Source organism: Hippopotamus amphibius, chromosome 3 (genome assembly GCF_030028045.1).
Source record: "Hippopotamus amphibius kiboko isolate mHipAmp2 chromosome 3, mHipAmp2.hap2, whole genome shotgun sequence".
NCBI lineage: Eukaryota > Metazoa > Chordata > Mammalia > Artiodactyla > Hippopotamidae > Hippopotamus > Hippopotamus amphibius.
The window spans coordinates 91,923,018-91,949,971 of record NC_080188.1 but is presented as its reverse complement, the minus strand read 5'-3'; the positions used below and the strand labels follow the sequence as shown (position 1 = coordinate 91,949,971).

General features: G+C 32.3%; 1 protein-coding gene across 3 annotated transcripts in view; it reads left to right on the top strand.

The window, feature by feature from the left end:
- Positions 1 to 26,954, top strand: part of FSTL5 (follistatin like 5) — an 803,737-nt gene that overhangs the window by 501,020 nt on the left and 275,763 nt on the right. For all 3 annotated transcript variants that reach the window (XM_057727977.1, XM_057727979.1, XM_057727978.1), the window contains exon 6: positions 7,806 to 7,972. In XM_057727977.1, the coding sequence (XP_057583960.1) occupies positions 7,806 to 7,972 (167 nt within the window). The remainder of the gene's footprint in view (positions 1 to 7,805; positions 7,973 to 26,954) is intronic.

The following is a 26,954-nucleotide window of genomic DNA, read 5'->3' as shown; positions in this document are numbered from 1 at the left end:
TTTACTAAAGGCCAGGCACTAGTCATAAGTATTTTAAAATATCATGTCTTACCTTCACAATATTCTTGAGTTAGGTACTGTCTTATTATAAAGATGGAAAAATTGAGACTTAGAATTTAAATCACCTGTCAAAAGTCATAAATTGTGTGCATTAGAAATCAAATCAAGGCAGCCATCAAGTCATGTCTCAAATCTGGGTCTTGCTGGTAATATAGTTCATGCTTTGATCCCCTGGCTATGCAGGTTTTTTGTCAGTAGCATGCATCTTTTTAAGACAATTGCTTTATAGTATATCCAATGATAGGATGTTTTCTTTCTTCTCACCAACTATAATTCAGGACCTGAACTTCTCTCTTTGTGTCCTTATTATGTTGGGGAAAGTTCCTTTCTGATCACAGATGTTTGGTGAAACTTCAATTATTTACTTCTTCTTTACCTAATAGTACCACAAATAGAAAAAAAAAAAAAAAAAGAATTAGGATCATTATAGCATCTAACGCATAGATATGAAGGTTAAATGAATCAACTACTGAGAACAATGCCTGGCAAATATTAGGTACTGAGTAAATGCTGACAGTTATTTTCTTTTATTCTAGTCCTATAAGGATACAGCTCACTTGTACTTGTAAAGAAACATTAAACTTGGTATAATATACCTTGAAATATCAATACCTTATTATTCCAGCCTATATATTTATCATGTTAACATCATCCAGCTATATACACTCAAAGTTTTTCAAATCATAAAGTTAAAATTAACTTGACTACTTAGGGTGGCCACCAAATTCTCTGTTGGATACAATTTTTGTTACATCAGGTTTCAAATGAAAACTATTCTTCATAAAGAAGGAATTATTTTTCAAGCTGTTAGTGTCGCACATATCAATGAATGAATAGCCTTATTCTTCACATACTCCCATTTAAAATTCAACTGCATATAATTTATTTGAAAGGAAGAAATTAAATAAAATCAAACAGAAAAGTTGAATGGTAATTGTATTATATTTGTAAAGCCACAAAAGGAATTCAAAATCATGAATAAATAAAATGGAAAATGAAACACTATTGTTAGCATGTAAAATTGCTTGACGTATTATCAAAATACAGTCCTCTCTATAATAATATATTGTCCTTACTAGAGAGTTGTAAAGTGAATAAAAAATGAAATTCTAATTCTGCACAAGAACCTTTTGCTTCTTTATTTTATAGAAAAATCTTTTATGGAAAAGTCTTTTTTTATATCTTCCCATAACTTTCAAATCCTACCAATGACATAAAAAGAAGTGACCTTTTTGTTTTAACTACTAAATACTTTTATTTATGCTTGTGATTATAAGTCCTTCTTTCAGAACTTGTGGCAGAAACAATTCCATTCTCACTTGAATTCTCAGAATTTTCCTCACTAGTGGCTTCTTTTCTTCAGGATAAATGTGTGATTCCTTTTTCCTATTCCTTATCAGAGTTGTCTTTCCACACTTAGACCTCTCTTCTTTTTCCCTCTGCCCAGTATATTAAAAGTATCTTGAAAATGTGTGCATCGGTATCTCTGCTTTATCTTTATAACACCTGAACACTCTGCGATCTCTGTGTCATACTCTAGGCTTCTACAAGGTACATGGTTAACTGAGTCCTTAGAAACAGGAGCTGGCAGGGCAAGTTTATCTAGCTGAGGTTTCACTTACCAATGAAGAAAGAAAGTTTATATGTGAAATTACACTGTTGTTCAGGGTACATAAGAATTCATGTTGCTTCATATTCTTCTTGACACTATACTTAGTGATTCATACCTATCTGAAAGGTTTGGCTTAAATTTGCATCTCCCTGATTATACACACAGTTGAGCACTTTTTCAGATCTTTCTTAGTCACATGGATTAATCCATTCATAAAGCATTTGTTTGAGTTTCCTGCTGGTAGTTCTTTAGTCTTTTTGTTATCAAATTTTAGATCTTTATCAATTCCATGCATAAAATCTTTGTTGGATCTTTTCCTACTCAGCAGCTTGCATTTTTCATCTTTAAATAGTATCTTTTGAGGAAAAGATACTCTAAATTAAAATGTGAAATTTATAAATCATTTCTGTAATGGTCAGATTTTTTTGGTACCTTGGTTAAGAATATTTTCTACCAGAATATTATGAAGATCTCAATTATATATTATTATAAACATGTTATAAGTGTTTATAATGATATATAATCATATTATCAAGCATTCTTGAAGTATCAAAGTTTAATGCTAAAGTTTAACACATATTTAAACACCTTTTCTCTCCTTTCTTTTCTGCATCTTTAAGCTTCCAAGATCTTTTTCCTTTTTCCTTAAGAACATCCTTCAGAACTTACCTTAAGATAAGTTACTAAAGATTAATTTGCTTACTATTTTTTGAAAATATATTGATTTAATTTTTTAGTCATGTGTATAAAATTGTAAGATTGATTTTACTTTGTTTTGTCACTTATAGAATGTAACCCCAGTAGCTTTTTATTCCTATTTTTGCTCATGATATCAGTTGCCTAACTCCCCTTACCATAAAGACAATCTGTATTTTTTCACTTACATAGTTTTATTTCTGTCTTTTATTTTCTTCAATTTCACAACTAAGCATCTAGATGTGGGTTATTCTTGTTTTTAATTTGCTTTGCATGATATTTAATAATCTTAAACCTATAGACTGATGTCTTTCAACATTAATGGAAAATTCTTAGCTATTATTTCTTCTAATATGGCCTCTGCCCTATTTTCTTTGTTTCTTCTTTCTGAGTTTCACATTAACCTATTTTTGTTAACCTCAACTGTATTTTTAAATCTTTATTCTTCTGCTTTTCATTCTGTAATGTTTCTTTTAATCTTTTCCAGCTAACCAATTCTCTTTTGTACTGTGTCTAATTTGTTCATGACACCAATTTAATTCCTCATTTCAGTTATTATATTTTCTACTTATATAATTCCTACTTGGCTCTTTCATGAACTTATAATGCTCATAGATTATATATTTAAGTTTTTTGTTTGTTTGTTTGTTTGTTTTAGGATTTCTAAGCTGACTTTATTTTCATAAACCTAAATTTTGCAATCCTGGTGAGTTTGTTATGGTTATATATTATTTCTCCCCATTCTCTCAATGCTGTTTTCTCTGTTTGTTCCGCATTATGCTTCATTGTGTACTGGATATTTTATTTTTAAATATTTTAACAATAATTAGATGAACTAGAATGATGTTAACTTTATGTTTTATGAGACACATAGGCAAAACTAGCCTGCAGTCCACACATTTACTTGCAGAGTGAGGAACTTTAAAGTCCTGGCACAGAGGGTGGTGGTCTAGTACTATACCTATCCCATCTATCACATGCCTCTAGGGGTAAGGAGCCATGTAGGGCATTTAGGCTGCTCAGCCATCTTCTTCAGGTGGAAAAATTCCCAAAGAAATGTGATTCCAGGTGCAATCTCATCTCTCTAAGTTATAATTCTCTTCAGGATGTAGGCTGGGAAATTACTCACTATCTCATCTCTTTCATAGATAAAAATAAGAAAGAATATCTCTTTCATATATTCTTTAAAATATATTATGTGTACTTAATCCAGCATTGTTTATTTGTTTTATTTCTTCAGTGGAAGTGTTAGTCCAAATTATCTACTGCATTGCTATTGAGGAAGTTTATAGATCTTTTTTGTTTAAATTTATTTTGTTTTATTTTTATAATATGCATTATGATATAAGCATATAATAGCTTACAGTTAAGTAATTAGAATAAAAATAATTCTAGATATTTTATTATAAGTTCATGTATATATTGGAGTGTCTAAATTAGATCAGACTTAACATTTATTTGGAAATTACCTATTTCTTGACAGGAGACATCATCATAATTTCCCAGTTAGTTACAGAGCTTTCCATTGAGTAATTGTGATTTTCTATTATGAGAATAATTCATTTATTCCTTCTAGCATTCCTAAATGTCTTTTATTATGAAGTATTTCTTTTTATTTTAATTATTATCTGCTTTTTATTAGAAATTCCTTTTAGTGGAGGAGAGAAGGGAAGACACATGTTATTTGAAAATTTTCACTGACAAAAATTCCTTCTAGGTATCATTCCTATAATAGAAACTATAAGCATGATCAATCAACAAGATTATGAGACTAGTCTTTAAATAAAGTAAATAAAATATTCAACATAAGTGTGTACTTAGGAACTTGAAAAGATGCAGGTATTTAGAAGAACAGAATAATGTTTATGATAAATTATTTTCTTCTTATGATTTTACAGAATTGATTTTCAAAGCTACTAAAATAATCTTTTATAAACTGGTGTTTCACAAATATTCAAAATATGTTATTCCTTTTCTGTACTATTTTAAATTTACATACTATTTCTACCGAAGTTCTTATTGCTATTTCTATCACCTAGTTGCTATCAGAATAAATGCTTCATAAATACTAACCTGCAGTGCTTGAAAGTACACTTGTCTCATCAACTTCAGATGAGAGGAGAATTCAATTTTTCATTTATTTGAAAGCAAACTCTTTATATTTCTCTAAGGCAAGCTGTAAAAGTGAGAAAGTGCAGAAAGGGATCCACAGAAAGAAATAAAAATTTACTTCTCTCTTAGCTTTATCAAGTAAGCAAACAAAAGGAGCTGGTCTAGAAATGGAATTAACAGTTTTTATAAAATGAGATCAAAGGAAACACCACAGTTAGAGCTCTGATTTCTTTCCTCGAATACATGAGAGAGCCTCCAATAACAGGCAAAGCTCACAGGTCAAAAGAAGTACTGACATGTTTCAAAAAACTCTGTAGCACCTGTTATATTTAACCTATATGTTTTTACTTTTGGTCAGGATATCAGATAACTCAGTGTCATGCGATACATAATATTACTTAAGCCCTTTCAAATGTGCATTATCATTAAAGCTAAAGGGGGATAGAGGAGAGCACTAAAGTGATTAAATTGGTTTAATGATTAATTCATAAATATTGCTTCAGGTTATTAATGCATTTTTAGATCTTATCACCATTTCTCTATGAAATTTATAAATCTGACATGTTTTATAAGCATTTTATTCACCATTAAAGCATATTGCATGACATTAGAATATAGGAATAAAGATGTTTAACATTTGTGATTTTGTGAGACTAAATCCTAGTCTGGTAATAACTAACAGAAAGATGAGTAAAGATGTGCATGACCTTTTTATAAGTAAAAGAAATCTTGCAGCTAAATTTATTTAAGGAAAGGACTACTTGATTTTGAAGAATAACAACTAAACATAATTGGTTTTGTGTACATATCTGTATATAATATAATAAGGAAAAGGTGAAATGTGTAGCATGAAGCATTCAGGAAAACATTTCTAAAGACTTTTTGAAATACATATTATTTAATAGAACATATTTCTGAGATAATTTTAAAAATATTTTAAAATGTGATCTCCAAATTAATGTAAAAGTTTTTACTGTGTATGTTAATATTCCCTGGGTGAATAGTAATTCTAATTTCTAATTAGGCATCCTCTCAAAAAATTAGATTTTACAAGTTTGTCCCACATAATGTTATACCAAATCTCAGCATTTATTCTAAGATGTACATATTATCTAATTAGAATTGTAATGTTTAGCTACCAAAAGCACAACAAATTTGAGTGGCCTGAGACCTAATACCAGATGCAGAATGTTGGTAAAACATTCCAAGGTGACAGTACCAATCGTATCAGTAAATATCAGAATAGCCAATGCTAACATGCTGTTTTTAGAGTCAGACATCTCATTATCTCTTACATGATTTTATGAGGAACCAGAAGCTGAAATTCAGGAATGTTAATGGAAATTATTAATAATTCTTATGTGATACACTACATGTTGTTATTACTTTTATAGTTTTCTCCCTTCCTGTAAGTTTGTAATATTAAAGAAAAAGAGATAAAGAAACACTGTCTCTGCAAATTTCAGAAATTTCCTGTGCATAATTGGTCAAATATATTTTCTTTTAGTAATTTTATATAAATACAAATATATATAACAGGATGAGTATTAAAAAAAAAAGAAGATTGAACATATTCCCTATGGTCTTATTACTCAGGAAACATTGAAATAAAGTGTGAATATGATAAATATCATTAGGGAGCATTAAACTGTCAATACAAAAGACTAACCAAGATGTGTGTTCCCCATTTCTATTATTTCCATCAGTGATGTAAGATCAAAAGACTGCACTGAACTGAGTCACTCTTACAGGATTTGCAAATTCAAAAGATTGCCTACCCTGCTCCTTTGACAACACAAAACAATGATGACAAATAACTATGGCTTTTAGATTTAAAGACAAGATCTTATATAACAGTATAAGGGTCAATCTTTTTTCTGCTTATTTTTATCAGATAATGGTGTGGCAGCCAGTTTTCCATGACAATAGAGATCCCTTACTTAACATCAATGCTTGAGAAGTGCATGTGGGAAATTATATGTTCAATCCTGCCCTTCTGAGACAAAGATATTTTTGACAAATATGTGTTACAATTTGTGATGGTACCAAAATGCTATTATTGACATTATAATTTATGATGGTACCAAAAATTCAAAGAACTGTTTGTTGAAAAATTATAGTCTATAAAAATCATTTGATTAGCATTTCTCTTCTTCCTTAAAAGGAAAACAGGATTCAGAAAGAGAGAAAAAGAAAGACAAATGGTGAAAAGGAAGAAGAGGGGTTTGTGGAGGAGACAGCCCTGATTGTACCTGATCCTATTTATTGCAAATTAAAAGCCACCACTTTGGACAGTCAACTCCCGCATCATAAGAAATATCATCAAAGGCAATAAAGGAACAAAGGACAATTATGGTCTCCCCACCCATATGGAAATTTCAGTGAGAATAGTAATTTTGATATTTTTCACCTAGCTACAATTAAGCAAAGTCAAAATGCAAGATTTCATCATAATATAGAAACATTTGCCTGTTAGTGAATGTCAGTTGTAAACTGAAGGGCAGTTGTCACTTGGGCGAAGACTGGTGGGATTACCCCAGGCATCTCTTGTGATCATGGACAATGTTGGGAATGACACAGTTCATTCCCATTATTGGTAAGGATTGTCCGGAAACAGAACAGGAAAGTGCATCCAGATTATAAAGTATATTTTCTGCTGTGACATCATTACTAGGAGAAATGTGTTCAATCATTATTTTAAAATATATTTAACTTTAAAATTTGAAAATAAGGAAAGGACTGTACTGGACCCACCCTGTCTGATAAAGGCAGGTGACATAATTTCAGGAAATTGCTGTTTGGTTGGTGAACTTCAGTTTTTCCTCTTTCACCTTTCCAAATAAATCATTCCTTTAGAGTCAATTTATATTTCCCAGCATAACGATGCATTTTACCCATTCAGCTTTGCTAGTGTTCTCTGAAGCCAGCCAGCAATGATCTCACCTTACCTACAATATAAATCTATCAGTGAATAAACAACATCATTTTTATTTCAATGCCGATGACACACTACATGTTGATTTGGCAGTTAAATAATTTATCTCTCTTCTGGGTGCAATCTGCCAGGCTTATTATAACTTTACTTCTGATATTCATTTCATGTTTAATAGTTCTTTGCCTCATGAGGATGCCTGTCAATCAATTAAATTGAAATGTCCTTCTGACCTTTTATTGGAAACAATTTACTCTTTTTTCATTTCATCACAAGACTTTTTTCCATTTTATACAAATTAAAAGCCTTAATTACTTGTATTCAGAAACTTTATACTAATTAACTTTACAAAACTACATGCTCATCAACATTCCTGACACTTTGTCTTTGCAGAGGTTATCCAACTGAGTCTGCCTGATGATCAGAAACTAAGCATCACAGCAGCAACTGTGGGACAGAGTACCGTTCTGAGCTGTGCAATTCAGGGAGCGTTGAGACCTCCCATCATCTGGAAAAGGAACAATGTTATTCTAAACAGCTTAGATTTGGAAGACATCAATGTGAGTACATAATTAGAGGTTGTGTATAATTTGTATATTTCAGGTGATATACTCTAGACATTGTGAAGTCTGAGGAGCTTAATGAAATAGGATGTGGAATTGAAGAGAATTATGAGAACATTGTCATATCCATTCTACTGTCTGGAAGACACTTATAGATCATTTGAAATTATCCAAATCACTTGCTTAAGTGTCGCAAGCAGGTTATATACCATTGGGTTGGTGAGATCACAGGAACTTAAATCATAAAGGTCTGGTTCTAAGAATTTCTGTAATTACCAACAATTAATCTCTATATATTTGCTATTATAGTTGAGCAATGACCTATAACATATGAAGTGTTAAAGTGGCTAAAGGAAGTTTTTGCTTCAAATACTTCAAAATGTATTAGAAACAATAAATATTAATAAAATGAATAAATGATTTGTTTTTCTGGAATGAAGGAACATGTTTCATACTCATGTTTATTCCCAGAGATTCAGAATCTAAACTCAATTAAATAGGGTACAGCCCCAAAGGTGAAACAAAAGATGAACAAACTCCAGGGAATTCATTCATTCCTTCCATTCTGTCTTCTAAAAGTGAGCATGAAGAAGAGAATATCATCTTAGATGATGAAAAGTAAAAATCGTATAAGTTGTCTGTAGAAATGAGCTGGGGCAATCCTTTGCCTTAGTGCTCTTGGGTTTCTATGATAGGTTTGCATATAAATTATAGATATTCTTTACTCTCACTCAAGAAAGCCATCATCTCTCCACTTACTCTTTGCTGCTTCATAAAGAACCCCTAAAACACAGGCCCAAGAGAGTTACTATTACTCATTACATTTTATGAGTATTCTTGTTTAATGTCCTTAAATGCTTCAAAAAAGAAAACTCCAATTTCATATATTTTGACAAAATTTTTCGAAATCTGCTTACATCTGGGCAATTTCCTCAGGGTATATGGAGAATAATGTTGAATTCTCCAAGATATCAAGAACATCATGTCATAGAATAGTTATAATTTCAGAAGCATTCAAGATTCTTTGAGAGGTATGGCCCTAGACAAAAATCATCTTAGGTTTGCATTATGGGTTGTTTTGTCTACATTTATGCTTTTTGAAAAATTGAGGTAAAATAGTATATAATATTTGTTTCACATGTAAAATATAAAAATATCAATCTTTGTATACACTAAAAAGCAATTACTCGTGTCTAGTTACCATCAATCACCCATTTCCCCAAACCCTTTACCCTTTCCAATCTGATAACTGCCAATCTAGCCTCTGTATCTACTAGCTTTTTTTTTCTTTTGTTTGTTTGTTTGTTTTGTTTTTTAAATTCCATATATAAGTGAAACTGATATATTTCATTTTGCATAACACCCTCTGGTCTGGTATTGATAATGGCCACATCGCCTTCTTTTTATTTAGCTGAGTAGAATTCCGCTGTATATATACCACATCTTCTGTGTCTGTTCACCCATGGATGGACACATAATGTGCTTCTGTATCTTGACTATTATAAATAATGCTGTAATAAGTGAGTATATATATCTTTTAGAATTAGTGTTTTCATATTCTTAGGAAAAATACACAGAAGTAGAATAGCTGGGGCATAGAGTATTTTTTATTTTTAATTTTATGAGGAATCTCCATACTGTTGTCCATAGTGGGTGCACCAACTGACATTCCTATCAATGGTGCATGGAAGTTCCCTTTTCTCCACATCCTTTCCAGCACTTATTATTTCCTGTCTTTTAGAAAACTGTCATTCTAACAGGTGTGAGATGATATCTTACTATTGTTTTGATTTGAATTTCTCTGATATTTAGTAATGTTGAACATCTTTTTATGTGCCTGTTGTCCATCTGAAATGTTTATTTAGATCCTCTGCTCATTTTCTAATCGGATTGTTTATTGTTTTGCTGTTGAGGCGTTTGAGGTATTTATATATTTTGCATATTAATGCCTTATCAGACATATGGTTTGAAAATATTTTCTCCCATTCAATAGGCTGTTGTTTTACTTTGAAGATGATATCCTTTATTGTCCAGAAGCATTTTGGTTTGATGTAGTTTCATTGTTTACTTTTGCTTTTGTTCCCTTTACTTTGGGGCTAAAGGCCAAAAACTCTATGACAAGACTGATATCAAGAAGCTTGCCACCTATGTTTTCTTCTGGGAGTTTTTGTGGTTTCAGGTCTCATAATCTTTAAGAGTCTTTAATCCATTTTGAGTTTATTTTTATGTATGGTGTAAGATATTGGTAAAATTTCATTCTTTTGAATGTGGCTGACCAATTTTCCCAACACAATTTATTTGAGATTGTTATTCTTGGCTCTTTTGTTATAAATGAAGTGGCATTGTGTGGGGGGGTTTATTTCTGGGCTCTCTATTCAATTCCATTGATCTATGTGTCTACTTTTATGCCCAAATTATATTGTTTTTATTATTATAGCTTTGTAGTATAGTTTGAAATCAGGGAGCATGATGCCTCCAGCTTTGTTTTTCTTCCTCAAGGGAAGACATACAGATGGCCACCAATACATGAAAAGATGCTCAGCGTCACTAATTATTAGAGAAATGCAAATCAAAATGACAATGAGATGTCACCTCACACTGGTCAGAATGGGCATCATTACAAAATCTACAAACAGTAAATGCTGAAGAGGGTGTGGAGAAAAGGGAACATTCTTGTTCTGTTGGTGGGAATGTAAATTGATACAGTCACTATGGAGAACAGTATGGAGATTCCTTAGAAAACTAAAATTAGAACTAACATATGACCCAGGAATCCCACTACTGAGCATATAACCAGAGAAAACCATAAGTCAAAAAGACACATGCACCCCAATGTTCACTGCAGCACTATTTACAATAGATGGGACAAGGAGTCACCCCTAAATGTCTATTGACAGATGAATGGATAAAGAAGTCATATGTATACATAATGGGGTATTACTCAACCATAAAAAAGGAATGAAATTGGGTCATTTGTAGAGACATGGATAGAGCTAGAGATTCTCATACAGACTGAAGTAAGTGAGAAACAGAAAAACAAATATCATACATTAACACATATTATGGAATCTGAAAAAATTGGTATAGATGATTTTATTTGCAAAGCAGAAATAGAGACACAGATGTAGAGAACAAACATATGGATACCAAGGGGAAAAGGGAGGGTGGGCTGAATTGGGAGATTGGGGTTGACATATACACACTATTGATACTATGTATAAGATAGATAACTAATGAGAACCTACTGTATAGCACAGGGCACTCTCCTCAGTGCTCTGTGGTGACCTAAATGGGAAGGAAACACAAGAGGGGATACATGTATAAGTATAGTTGATTCACTTTGCTGTACAGTGGAAACTAACACAATATTGTAAAGCAACTGTGCTCCAATAAAAATTCTAAAAAAAAATTGGTGATTAGGCTATTCAAGGTCTTTGTTGTTCCAAACAAATTTTAGAATTATTTATTCTGTTTCTGTGAAAAATGCCATTGTTATTTTGATAGAAATCACATTCAATCTATAGATGCCTTGGGTAGTATGGTCATTTAAATGTTAATTCTTCCAATCAGTGAACATGAAATATCTTTCAATTTTTATGTGCCTTCTTTAATTGCACTATCTTATAGTTTTCAGTATATAGGTCTTTCACCTCCTTGGTTAAATTTATTCCTAAGTATTTTATTATTATTGAAGCAATTGTATATTGGGTTCTTCTTAATTTCTCTTTTGGATATTTTTTTGTTAGTGTATATAAAGGCAACAGATTTCTTATATACTGATTTTGTATCCTACAACTTTACTGAATTCATTTATTAAGTCTAACAGGTATTCAATGAAGTGTGTAGGGTTTTATATATATAGTATCAGGTGATCTATGAATAGTGGCAATTTTACTTCTTCCTTTCCAGTTTGCATTCCTTTTGTTTCTTTTTCTTACCTAATTGCTATGGCTGGTACTTCCAATAGTTTGTTGAGAAAAAGAGGCTAGAGTGGGCATGCTTGTCTTTTTTCTGATTTTAGAGGAAAAGCTTTCAGCATTTCACTCTTGAGTATGATGCTAGCTTTGGTTTGTCACCTATGGCCTTAGTTACGTTGAGATATATTTGCTCTATACTCACTTCGTGAGAGTTTTATGTTTGTTTTAGTCTTGGAAGAGTGTGTGTCTCTAGGAATTTATCCATTTCTTCTAATTGTCATATTTGTAATGTATCATTATTTATAGTAGTCTTTTATGATCCTTTGTATTTCTCTGGTATCAGCTGTAACATCTCCCCTTTCATTTCTGATTTTATTTATTTGAGCCCTTTCTCTCTCTCTCTCTTTTTTTTTTTTTTTGTTCCCCTAGGTGGGTCTGCCTGAAGGTTTGTTGATTTTGTTTATCTTTTTGAAAAGACAGCCCTTAGTTTCATTGTTCTTTTCTATTGTTTTATTTTTAGTGTCTATGTTACTTATTTCTGCTCGTCTTTATTATTTCTTTCCTTCTGATAACTCTGGGTTTTGTTTGTCCTTTTTTTTTTCCCAGTTTCTTTACTTTTAAGAATGGATTATTTATTTCAGATTTTTCTTATTTATTGAGGTAGGCCTATATCACTATAAACTTCCTTCTTGGAATTGATTTTTCTGCATCCCATAAATTTTGGAATGTCATATTTCCATTTTCATTTGTCTCCAGGTATTTATTTGATTCCTCCTTTGATTTCTTTGACCAACTGGCTGTTTAGTATTATGTTGTTTAATCTTATATATTTGTGATATTTTTTTTACTTTTTTTCTTGTGATTGATTTCTAATTTTATGCTAGAGGGGCCAGAAAATATGCTTGATATGATTTTAATCTATTTAAATTTATTGAGACCTATTTTCTGACCTAATATGGGATCAACCCTAGAGAAAATTCCATGTACACTTGAGAAGAATGTGTATTCTGCTGATTTTGCATTGATTATTTTGTATCTATTAGGTTCAACTGGTATAATGTATTTTTAAGTCCAATGTTTTCTTAACTCCTGTCTGGATGATCTGTCCATTGATGGAAGTGGGATACTATTATTTCAGTGCTGTTAATTTCTCTTTAGGCCTGTTTATATTTGCTTCCTATATTTAGGTTTTCCTCTGTTGAGTGATTATATATTTACAACTGTTTTATCTTCCTGTTGCATTGACCCCTTTATCATAATATAATGTCTTTCTTTGTCTTGTACTATGGTGTTTGTTTTAAAGTCTATTTTGTCTGATATGAATATAGCTACACCATCTTTCTTTCTGTTTTCATTTTCATGGAATGTATTTTCTATCCTTTCACTTTCAGTCTGTGTGTATCTTTAGATCTCATATGAGTTTCTTATAGGCAGCATATATATAGGTCTTGTTTTTTTTTATTCATTGAGTCACTCAATATCTTTTGATTAGGCTATTTATTCCACTTGCCTTAAAATTGTTATTAATATGTGTATACGTATTGTCATTTTGCTAGTTTTTTATGGCCATTTTTATAGTCCCTCTTTGTTATTTTCTTCTTCTCCTGCTCTCTTCCCTTGTGGTCTGATGACTTCCATCAGTGTCATGTTTAGATTCTTGTCTCATTATCTTTTTGTATCTACTATAAGTTTTTGTTTTGTTGTTATGGTGATGTTCACATATAAGAGCCTTATAGAGTCTATTTTAAGTTGAAAGTAACTCAAATTTAAACACATTTTTAAAAATTTACATTTTTATGCACTCCCACCATGTTTTATATTTTTGATGTAATATTTTACATCATTTTGTTTCCATATTTGTTACCTAATTATAGTAGTTATAATTATACTATTTTTGTCTTTTAAACTTTATACTAGCTTTACAATTGGTTAATCTATATATTTCCTATATATTTGCCTTTACCAGCAAGTTTTTTTTTTCCTTTTATATTTTCTTGTTACTATTTAATGCCTTTTATTTTCAGCTTAAAGAAGTCTCTTTAATAATTCTTATAAGGCTGGTTTGGGGGTAGTTAACTACTTCAGCCTTTGCTTGCCTGGAAAACTTTTGACCTTTACTTCAATTTAGTTCTGAATGATAACGTGATAACTTTGCTAAGTAGATTATACTTAATTAGATTTTTTTGTTAATTTGTTTTTGTTTTTGTTTCACTTTCCGCACTTTGAATATATCATGCCACTTCTTCTGGCCTGCAAAGTTTCTGTTAAGAAGTCAGCTCATATTCTTAAGGGGGTTTTCTTGTATGAAAAATTTGTTTTTTTCTTCCTGCTTTTAAAATTCTCTCCTGTCTTTATTTTTTGACATTTTAATTATAATGTGCTTGGTGTTGATCTTTTTGAGTTCATCTTTTTTTTTTTGGAACTCTCTGTTCTTCCTAGATCTAGATGCCTGTTTTCTTCGCCAGGTTAGGGAAGATTTCAGTCATTATTTCTTCAAATAAAGTTTCCATCCCTTTCTTTCTGTCTTCTTATGGGACCCCCTATAATGTTATTTTGCTTGATGTTATCCCATAGACCCCTAAAACAATTTTTTTTTTCTGCTTTGTTTTGGTGAGTCCCTTTGTTCTAACTTTCAGCTCACTGATTTGTTCTTTGCTTTATCAAGTCTGCTTTTGAATTCTTCTAGTGTATTTCTTAGTTCAGTTCTTGTATTCTTCAGCTCTGTGAATTCTATTTGGTACGTCTCTATTTTTTCTTAACATTTGTTGGACTTCTCACTGTATTCATCAGGGACAATTACCTGTAACTTTTTATCAGATAAATTATTAATCTCTATTTTATTTATTTTCTTTTTTTTTTTTTCTGGGGTTTTATCTTCTTCTTTTGTTTGGAACATTTTTCTCTGTTTCCTCATATTCTTGTTTCTCTGTATTTGTTTCTATGTGTTAGGTGAAACAGCTACCTCTCCTAGTCTTGAAGGTGTAGTCTTGTTTAGGGAATGTTATTGTTCAACCTTGCCCTAGTTCTGGTTATCTCTAGAAACTTTGTGATTATCTAATCAGCCCAATTTATTCTTAATAGGTTCCAGTTGTTGAGATCATGCCAAGCCTTGTCAGTGTTTCAAATGAAGGGATCTTTGTCAGCACCTAGTTTTAGGCTAAATGGAAGATAGACCTTCAGGTAGAAACTTTTAAAATATGCAAATATATACAGTCCTGTGAGATTGACTTCACAACCCCTGCTGGTCTCCAGGTTAGATGATTTGAAGATTTTCCCAGTTGCTAAAATTGGGGTTGCAGATGAGTGTATAAGGTCCTTTCTGGAAAGTAGCAGTGAGCTGTAGCAAGGCCAAAGAAGAGCACAAAGGTGGAATCCCGAGCCTACATTCCCTGAGTGCTTCTTTACAGCCTCTAGGAGTGTGGTAAATCTGAAGTCTGCCTCTCAGGCTGATGCTGCAGGACAAGTAAAGAGGCCTTTGTCACAAAAAGTCTGAAGGTGTCTGTGTTGTGTCCTGGGGGTGGTAGCCTGCCAAGAACTGTTCCTCTAGTTTTTTCAGTCCTGTGGGCCCCAGAAATATAGGCTCCCTTGGCCACCCAAGCTTGGTACTCAAGGGTTGTCCCTTGTGTGGACTGTGTGTGCTTGCTGGCTTCAGTGGGGCCGCAGAGGAGCCTGGGGCTAGGGTCAGCCAGCCAGCTTCAGTAGGGTCACAGGAGGGCTTGTGGGCGAGACAAAGCCATGGACTTCAGTGGGATTTTGTGGGGGGAGGACCCAGGGCTTGGGCAAGCCCACTGCCTACAGCAGAGCCACACGAAACTCATGGGTGGGGTGAGATCATTGCCTTCAGTGAGGCTTTGGATGGGCGTCTGTGGATGGGGCAAGCCAGCCAGCACTAGCAAGTTAAAAGGAGCACAGAAACTGGTGCCACCAGTGCTGGCTCTACCAAGGTGGAGTGAGAGAGCAAAAATGGCACCCACCAGTGCCTCCATCCCCAGAGAAAGCCCCAATAGCCTCCTATGCCCCCAGGAGACATTTTAAGATTAGCTGGCAAATCTCTTTCATGTGTCACCTAGGCATTTTTCAAATTGATGTTTTTGCACTAGGACCTGGTATAAGTGAGTCTGTACGTGAGCCCTTTGAAAGCAGACTTTCCATTCCCTACCGCGTGTTAGGTCTCCTGAACATAAGCCCCACTGGCTTTCAAAGCCAGACTTTTTGGGGTTCATATCTCAGTGTAGGTTCCCAGGTTAAGATTGCCTGAGGTGAGACTTGAACCCCTCACTCCCCAGGGTAAAGTTTGTAATTGGGAGCTTCCTCCTGCTTGGGTGTTGTTGCACTGGGTGTGATGTTTGTGGAGAGACTGTGTCTCTGCGTCTTCTACAATCTCCATATGGTCCTCTGTTGTGGAGAAGCTGTACAGTTAGTTTTCAGCTCTTTTTCAGAGGGAATTGACCAATCTGTAGCTGTAGATTTGGTATGTTTGTGGGAGGAGGTAAGTTCTATGCCAAGATCTTAAACCAATTTCTTCATTTTATCTTTTATTTTCTTTCTGCATCCTTACTATCAAGCTTACCACTATTATTTTAAAGAGGCATATGTCTTCTATGATGTTTTGGTTTGAATACCTCAAAATAAGCTCACTTGAATTGTTTCAAGAATAAAGAGGAGTGTACTATGAGTGATATTCACAGAGTGATAGTCTGTGGATAATTTGAAAGTAGACACATTCGTTTGCATGGATCATATAAATTATTTTGCTTACTTTCTTATTCTTGACTGTTTTAGAATATTGAAATTTCCAGAAAAAAATGACTGTAGGCAAGTTACAGCTCTAAAATATATGTAAATATTATGTGAATTCTGGCATCAGTAAATTGACTTTTATTGGATGAAGTTATTCTGGATACATTTCATAGAACAGATAAATATTGAGAACTTAAAAAAACACATTTCCAATATGTAGAAAGTTTCAATTTCATTTCAAGCTATATTTAATTAAGTTGAGCAAGCATTCATAATCTATAGTGTACACAAAACTACCAGCCTTTCAAATAAAGCTGCAGGGAATATCCAAATGTGTCTTTGAAAACAGGAATATTTATTCAAATTCCCAATATGCTCCTGGTGTTTTCATTAAGTGATATGCCATCACCAGTCAAATTATCAAAGTACATTTAATTGCATTTACCAATATAACTAGAAAGTGAAATAAAGTTATAAAATCTCATTTATTGTGCTTTTCTTTATATTTATTTCTGCTTAAAGTCTGCTAAAATAAAGATTTCAGTATATAAATAAACTATATGTTATATACATATATTCAGCACTGTCTCTGGTGGACATCTGATGTGATTTTTAGTTACCCAACACCTTTTGAACACCTGTTTAAATATTCTGGCAATGCTTTGATTTTTGCCAATCCCAAATTGCAAACTAAAAATCTTACTTAATCTGCCTTCTTGCAGTTAGGGAGCAGATATGTAAATAAGACTCTAATAATGAGGATGATGAACAAGACTTCCTTTTATAAGCAAGGACAGGGGAATGCAGGTGTTTCTCAGAATCTGCTCTCCCCACCCATCCTTCCTGGGGAGTGCTGTGGCAGCTGGATCTCACTTTCAAGAACAGCAGTAGCAAAAGCTCTGCAGTTGGTCAGTATTCAGCTTCAGTAGGGCCTCCAGTTGGCTAGTCCCCATATATGGCTTGTGCATCTTTCCTGGCTTCTCATTTCCTAAGCTGACATGGTGATATCCTGGTTATTCTATGACCTTCCTACTATCTTTATTAAATTCCTTTCCTGCTTAAAACTAGAAAAATATGTTCTATCATTTGTCACCATGAATATCATCTAATTATGTTTTGCATTTAATATGTTAAGTAATATCTTTCATTATATCACCTAAAATGTATTATTTTATTGTTCTATATGGATTTCTGGTGTCTTGAAAGATCAAGGTGATCTTAGTATAGTAAAATACATCCTCACTTTGTTCATAAGCAGACTTTCAAAAATTTCAGATGAGACAGTTTTTATACCCTATTAATATATTGTCTATTTTCACAGAAGTGGGTTTAATTTCCATTAAATTGTGTAAAGTTCAAATTATAAGTGCTTTTTATGTCAAAGGGAATCAGTAACAATTTGCAATATTCTTTCTGATTACTTATGTTAGATAATATTTAGTATTTATATACCTAGTCAATACATGAATACCTTCTGATTGCAAAAGATTAAAATAATGTAGAGATATTTTTTAAAAATTATAATGGCCCCTCACCTTTTATATCTACTTACTCTCATTCTCAAGTGCAGAAGAAATCCTGTGATTATAGTTTGAATCCCCTTCCCATGCGTTGCAAATATAATTGTGTTTATTTAACAGGATAGATTAATATTACTTCTCATTACCTCACTAGTTCATTATCTCATTAGCCCTAAAAATAACTCCGTGAAGCAGGGAATAAGTCCCTATTTACACATATGGGGATTTATACTAAGAGAGTTGTTCACCCCAGGTTGTTGAGCTAGTAAGTTGTACACCTGGGATGTGTACGTGGCCTAATTTGTTCTAGATCATGAACTTAACCACTGCATGGAAGTGAGATGCTCTGTAATTTTCTGTTGCCCTTTGTAAAATGTATCTCAAATAACTCTGGCTCCTATACATTATGAATGAATTTGATATACTCTGCTATTATGTGTGGGGTTTGTTGATGATTAATTGATGTTTGACATTTTTCATTTTGTCTATCTTCTATCTTACACCAAATGAGTAAAAAGAACACCACTGACTACCAGAGGAAGGATGATACAGAGGTTTGCAAATTGGGCTAGGGATTCAGGCTGTCTAGATTCCAATTAACATAAAGTATCTTGGGAGCAATGTGCCCTCAAGCAAGTTATTTAACCTCCCTGTGCCCCAGCTTCTTTATCTGTGAATTGAATATACCAATAGAATGAACTCATTTTTGTGTGAGAACTAATGAGATAAAGTACTTTACAGCTGATAACACTCCATGGGGTGCATTGTAAATGTTCAATTAAACCAGATTCTTTGTTTTTCCTTCTCTCTCCTTCTCTTCCTCCTCCTCCCTCTTCCTCTTTCTTCTCTTCCTCCTAATGTATATTTCATGGAGCACAGTCACACCCAAACTACTGGAACAAATGTGAATCCAATGTGGGGGACATGTAGTAATAAGGGAGTGGGGAAACTTGCAGAAAATGCCAGAATCAAATTTTGTTAAATTATACCCACTGAAATTGGAAGATTTGCTTCTATTCATTGTAGCTTTAAGATCATACTGCTGTATCTCCCTATTAATAATATTGTATTCAACACTGCTCTAAATATATGTCATTTAATTCACCCAGCTATTATATATTCATTCATTTTTGGTGTGTATCTTCAATTCTCTTTCTGCACAAAATCCTGAAAATGATAATTGCCTTATTTTGATCATCCTGTTTTGGGTGGAACTTGGTCACAGCTTCAATTCTGATATTACTCTAACTGAGCCTGAGTCCTAATTCTGGTCTGATCACCTATGGCCAGCTGATGAAGATGAGGACTACAAAGTTTAAAGTTAAGGCTCTTCTAATGGCCTTACTTCTCTCCAGCTAGTTTGCAGTTTCCTTTTATTAAAGAAGCTCAATTAAGGAAGGTTAGGTGAACATAGAAACAAAGACATAGATTTGAAAGAAATGTGGGTGGAAAATAGAATTTGCTCACAGGATTGGTAGTCAGAAGTGAAGGAAAGAGAGGAGATGAAATGAAGCACTTTTTTGGATGTCTTGACTTTACCATGAAAATTTTCAGTACATCTTTGGAAAGCAAAGTTTTTCTTGTTTTCCTTTGTTTTTAGCTGAAAAAAATATAGGTCTAAAAATCCTTGTCTGTATATTACTTATAATGTCTGTAGTTTTTCACCATTCATTAAGTTATATTACAATCCAGTCTATATAAAACATTGAAATCAAATTATGTTATACCAACCCAAATCTCAATCCTAGTTTTTGCTACTTATTAGCTGTGTGATCACAACAAGTTGATTGAAGCTTAAGCTTCTGCACCTTCATCTACAAAGAGAAGTTAATTATAAAATTCAATGATATAACAAGCACTGAGTAAAATTCATGTCATTTTAACAACATCAGTAGCTTGATTTGATATGGCATTGTTGATCATGGTAAATAACAAAAACCCATGAAAATATTATTTATTTGAAAATAACTTAATGTAATAAGTATTACTATGAATTTCAACAACTTTATAGATAGACTTGTTAGATAAAATGCAGAACTTCCAGATTAATTTGAATTTCAGATATATGGTAAATCAAATTTTACTGCATGTACCAAATGTTGCGTGGGGTATACATATATAACAATCATGCTTGTCTATCAGAAATTCAACTTTAATTGGGTGTTACATTTTATTTGTTGTCTGGCACTCTACATACATGAAACTCAGGTTGGTTTGAATACATTATTAGGCTACTCTCCTGAAAATATTATTGTGGCTTATGTCACTGATATGAAATGTTTGAAATGCTGGAAGTTAATGTGAAGTGAAATCCTGGGATTTGTAGATTCCTTTTGTTTTCTCATTATTAGTATTTATTCTGGGATTTTTATTTTCTACATCTAGCCTGTATTAGTAAGTGTGTCCAGCACCTAGTAGAAGACTGGGAAAAAAATAGCAGATTAAATGGACAGGAATTTATTCTTTCATAAAATATACTGTCCTCAGCTTACACGATTGCTTCATGAGGCATCTGGAACTCAATCTCCTATCTTTTCTGACATTCCAAAAGCATGGCTTTCATCTCCATTATCATCTCAGGATTCAAGAGGGCTTTAGAAGCTGCAGTCACCAATCTGTGTTCCATCAACCTATAATCTAGTCTCACAGTAGTAGAAAGCAGGTGGAAGATAGATGGCACTTATTCCTGGAAGTCCCCCACTGTTTATAGGTCACTGATGTGCCATAATTGCTATAGCTCTACCAAGGAGGCTGGTAAATACAACTGTGTAGCTGGGCATATTGCTCAGCTTTCTGTTACAAAGGAGGACCAGGAGAACCATCTCCAGCTCTTTTCAAGGCCATCTAAGAGGATAGAAGAAGTTTTATTTATACTCTGTCTTCCTGCATTGATTAAATATGATTATCCCTCTGAATTCAAATTTGAACAACTCTGCAGTACCATTTAAGTTTCTTCTGTAGTTGTATCAGTTTTCAATTTATTTATTTAATTATTTTGCTTTTGTAGTCCTTTTCTTAAATATTCTACTATTTTTGCATTTAGTCTGATGATTTTTCCTTATGACCATCCTTAAGATTGTTCTATCCTTGCAACTTATTTGAAGTGCTGCTCACCATGTACAGTTGATCTCCATTTAAAGCAAAGCATTTTGTTGAAAATAAAATTATGGACAATAAAAAAATTAAAATGAACATTTTAATTCAAATCAGGATCTATTTGCTGGTGTGGCAGTTTGTCATATTACTAGTTTTTTTTTTTTTTTTTAAATGCTAAATTGTTTAGTACATAGCTGGCAAAACTAGCACTGGAAGATAACATCAAATAATAAATAATAAAATGTCCTTTGTATGTCTGGGCTCAGTACAGTATATTATACCTTATTCTGCTAAAAATGTTTCAGAATATGTACTGTACTTCAAATTCACAAGTAAAATCCCTAAGTCATATTTAGTTCACAGAGATGGAAAAGACTCTGTTACTAAATTTTAACATTTAAAGCAGTGTGAAAATATAACATTTTCCTTTAAATGTATGACTTTTAAAGTTATTATATATATGAAAGGGACAATTTTACCATTTAGGCTATTCATTGATAACAGAACCCAAGTTATATAACACCAATTAAAATAATATAATTAGTAATTTTTCTTTGTAACTTTTTTAGAACCCTAAAGTGTTGTGTTCTAATATGGGACATACGAGACTATACCATCAAAACTAGTTATTTAGAAGGAAAGAAAGTGCCTTTTCCTTGTCTACACTATAAAAAATCCATTTATTTCCCCCATCACTAAAATGTAGACATTTAATGTTTGTAATATAATACATCATTCATCATGTAATTTTTTATCACTAATTAATTTTTAATAAAAGCCTGAGGCCATTGTAGCTCTTAAAATCCAAGTGAATATTTATGATTCAAGATCTTCCAAGCCAAATCAAGCAGGGAGCTTTGGCATGGCTGAGGACTTTGAATTTCTTCCACATAAAATATGCATTCATCTTTCACCTAAACATATGTTATGCAAGTTTAATACTAATTGCTAACTTGGTGAAATTGCCTGAGATCATAAATGTGGCATAACAGTATGCTGCTTTAAAATAAATATTATTCCTAAATTACTTTGTTTCCTACTGATATAATAGAGCACTGAATTGTACAATTCACTTCTCAAAGAGTCTTAAAATCAGTCATTAAAAAAAAAAAATAAATGTCTTTGGCCAGATTTGGAACTTACTCTTGCAAATAGAAACATATAAAGATAAAATGTCCATTTCTGAATGAATGGAACAAATATTTGCATATCAGTTTGTTGAATACCTGATAACATTTTTAACTTTAGTTTTCAAAATTATGGAAGATCATGTTATTTAAATAAGTTTATGATGAATAGTAACATCGAAATAAGACTTCACACTGACATTTTCTTCTTTCAGTAAGAACAATGGCCAAATAACCATACAGATTCTTAAAGTGATGAAACTTGTTTCTTTCAATATTTGTATTATTATTATTATGTCTCTGAACCTAGGGCTTCAATTACTATCTTTAAGCTGATACGTTCCAAATTATAGTTCTACTTGAAATTTGTCTTCTTAGTACTACTTTATTCATTTCAATGTGCAAAATTCAAGGCAATATTTTTACCCTTAAAATCTACAACATTTGTGTTTCCTATTCCATGTAAATGTAACCAAAAACTGAGTCCTGCTAGATTTCCCTCTCAATTTTGCCCTTAAATCTAGTAAGTCACAAAACGTTGTGAATTAACTTTTTATTTATCTTAAATCTATGTTGTCATCTCATTTTCACCATGGCTGCCTTAGTTTAAGCTCTTAACAATCCTCACTTTCTAACTTTATCCTTGCCTACTGCCCTTTTATTCATAATACAGCCAGACATAGCTTCATAAAATGTACATATGAACATTTCACTTTCCTCTTTATGACCTTTTAATGGTTTCTTGTGGGTTTCAGGAAAATGAAAAGATTAAAATTATTTAATGTATTCTGAGAGCCTATTATCTATTAATTCTTCCACATTTCAGCCATGTTCACTCTTTTCTACATACTTTCCAAAACACTACCTGTTCTCTGACTGTGTTGTATTATTATTACTTTTGCCAAAAACATTCTTGTCTCTTCTGGAAAACTTTTCCTTGTCCCTTTTATCTACCTAAATCCAGTTCTCTTTTAAAAATAGACAAACACTTGTTCTGACTAAACTTGATTTGTTTTTAAGTTCTTTGTCCAGTAACTACAATACTTATTTTATCACAATAAAACTATGACTACTCTTGCCTTTCTTCTCTGGACTAGAAACCCTGAGCACAAGGACCTTTACCTGTTCAATTGTGTGTTATGAGGTTAGCACTATATGGACAAAGAAGATACTCAATAATTTTTAAATGCTCAAATAACAAATGACATAGTGACATGTCTTATATTTGCAATTTGGCATTATTGAGTTTGTTCATGGGCTTTTTATATTTAAAATCTTGCTAGGGATTTTATTTACTTACTTACCCACATCAAGGGTTATCAATCAACTAGTGTTTATTGGCAGTCAAACATTTAAGCCTAGCATAGCTCAACAATTTCTAGATTCAATTTCTTTAAGAACACTTCTCATTAAGCATATTGATTTTTTACCACAGTTTCAATTTAATCTCCTATCATATGCAATAAGGAGGGTATTAAAAAAAAGATGAGGAGAAACACATATTTGGTCATTGTTTAATCTTTATGCATCCCCAAATATTGATTTAACTGCTACACATTTCCAGGCATTCAGCTAAATCATGAAGATATATCTATAAAAGATATTTCAAAAGTCTTCAAAAGCTCATAGATTGAAGGAATCCAAAAAAAAAAATGCATTACATTTAATAACACAATATGAAAATGTCATAAATATATACATTTGTATATTTGGTGTACAAATGTATAAATAATAGAAAAGAGAAGTCAAATTTAAGTTTTTAGAGTCATAGAAGACTTAAGAATACAATAGTCTTGCAGTTGAGATGATAGCTAGATGAAGGAGTGATGGACAGGAATTCTTGAGAAAGGGTACATGGGTTTGAGATATTATGGTGTCTTCAGAGACATGACAGTCCCTGTTGTGTCTTAGAATAAGTGAAGGCAGTAAATTAATAAAAGGCTTGAATATATCAATTAGAACCAGGTTTTTGCATTTGATTTTAGACTGTACACTTACATTTATAACATATAACACAAGATAACATTTGATGGAAACTAAATATTTAGCAACCATTCTAAATTGTCATTTTTAAAAAGTGTATTAACTCATTTACTTCTCAAAACAAGACCTACATAAACCAACATATCTATACACACACAAGATGATATTTAATGGTATAATTCCAATAATAACTTTGGTTCCCTTTGCAGTTTACCTTTCTCCATTCACTTAGGTCCATACATACAGGTAGAACTATACTTTAAACAAATAATACATGCATACAATTTTAAGCAATTTTTATTTTTTCTATAGCAAAGGAAACTAGCAAGCACCATTCAAAGGTGTATAGCTTAAGCTAGTTGATCTTACAAACTCCCTAAAGTACATACCATTAATTTCACAGGAGACTTTTTATTGCCCTCTAATTACAGTTAACTTTGTTCCTGACTTTTTAAATAATGCCCAGCTTGTGAGATACATTACTGCTACAAAGTTTATTTTTAACAAAAAACTAAGGAAAAATTATAGTAGGATAATTGCTTTACAACCACCAAAAATCATAGGGTTTAAAATCAAAATCTTATTGCATAATTAAAGGCAAAATACATGGAGAAATTTTGACAGCCAATCACTTTAATGATAATTGTTGATTGTTATTTTTCTTATCTCTGTTCTTTTGTGCAAGAAACAAAACTTACAGCTTGATTTAAAGTAAGCATATTATAGATATTTCTGTTGTATGGATGTAACAGTATCCATATAAGCTATCAACATTATGTTTCTGAGTACTCAGTGGTTTTAGAAAGAGAAATTTAAGAAGGCTTTTAGAGGCAATTAACCAAAGAGAAAAGAAGTTGTAAAATATCATCCAATTTTGTCATTCCTTCAAGGATTTGTTATTTTATTTCTGTGCAGTTAGCAGAGTTTTGGCAAAGGTTGGAGACATGCATTTTCTTCCTAACAGTATACACTATTAAATGTTAGACAAGGGAATAAAAACATAATTAATAAACATTATTTTTTGCTCACTGAAGTAACTTCATGCAGAAGTGTGAGAAATCCAAGTTATGCTAGTGAAGCATGTTGATTGACAATTGCTTAAAAATTACTGCTTTTCTTCCTGAAAATGAATTATATTTATGATAGATAACTCTTGTAAACATACTTAAATTTATATAACCGATGTTCAAGCATATTTGTACTGATATTATCATGATTCATAAAACCTTCTTTCAATGAGGAAAATGCATTGTGATTTTACTGCATTTTTTGTCTAAAAAATAATAAACAAGCTATTGTTCAGAAGGAAGATATCAATCTCTCTCATTTGATTTATTTCTGTTCCACTATGGCATATTTGTCTAATGATTTAATTTGAATATGCCTCTTCAATATCTTTATCAATGAGTGTTTACACAGTGTCAGCAGATCTGTATGGCAGGAAAGATATTTTATAACCTATGACTCCAGAGTTTACAGTTGGAAGATTTATTTTGACTAATGGCAAGAAAAACTATGACATTAAAACTAAAGATAATCATCAGTGGATTGCCACCATGTGTATGTGGTGAACAAGAACTTACTTTTTAGAGAGAAACCAACTGGGACAAACATGGGCACTGATATATTATGATCTTGGTTTCTATTCTGGGTTAGGGTAATTAGAGAGCCAATTTCTGGCTAATGCTTTAGAGTCAACTGCTTGAGATAATGTATCAATGACATTACAAGTGTATGTAATGACAACATATCTTTCAAGTGATATTGGAGTATAGTCTAACACTCCCATCCAAGGATTATTTAATTTTCTAGGATGTAACTTTGCTTGTCTGTTAACTCCTGATTAGGGCACAGACTCTGTGAATATGCATGTTAACTTGCATATATGTTATCCAAAAAATATGCAAATGACTTCTGTTCTGTAGAAAAGACAGCTAAAAATAATTATTTTATTATCCTGTAGGATAGTAACCAGTTTTGTGTTTAACTTAGCAAACTTATTTCAGCATGCCTGAACCAAATTATGCAAATCTCCTCTCCTCAAATGCACTTTGAACTAGCTTTACCAACTTGCTGGTTCTCTGATTAATAGATAAATAAATCTTTGCTTCACTTTTATGTTTGTATGAGAATTGTTTTAACACTTTTAAAATTATGCCTCAACAGTGTTTTAAGCTCCATATGTTAAAGGTTTCTTTAATAAGCCAGTTTGATACTTGATAAGATGTGCTTTTTACTTTCTTTAACTGAATAAAAGAGGAAGCAATTTTTTATACAATTTAGTGATAAAATTAGGTATTAGGGATAGCTTCATGTGGAATAAATGTGGAAGGATATTAAGTATTTTTACTATTTTAAGACATTTAGACACCTTAACATAATCCCTATCCTAACACAGATTTGTACCCCTGAAACACCTAAGTCGTCACTCTATTACTGCCTAGGAACAGGATGCTAGCAAGCCATGAGATATCTCTAATTCAAAACCTTCTTATTTACAAGAAAAACAAAATAAATTTTGGCAATTTGCCTAACAGCTTTATAGAAAAGCTATATTAAAAGGAACATACATCTTTAGATTAACATCAGGTAAATA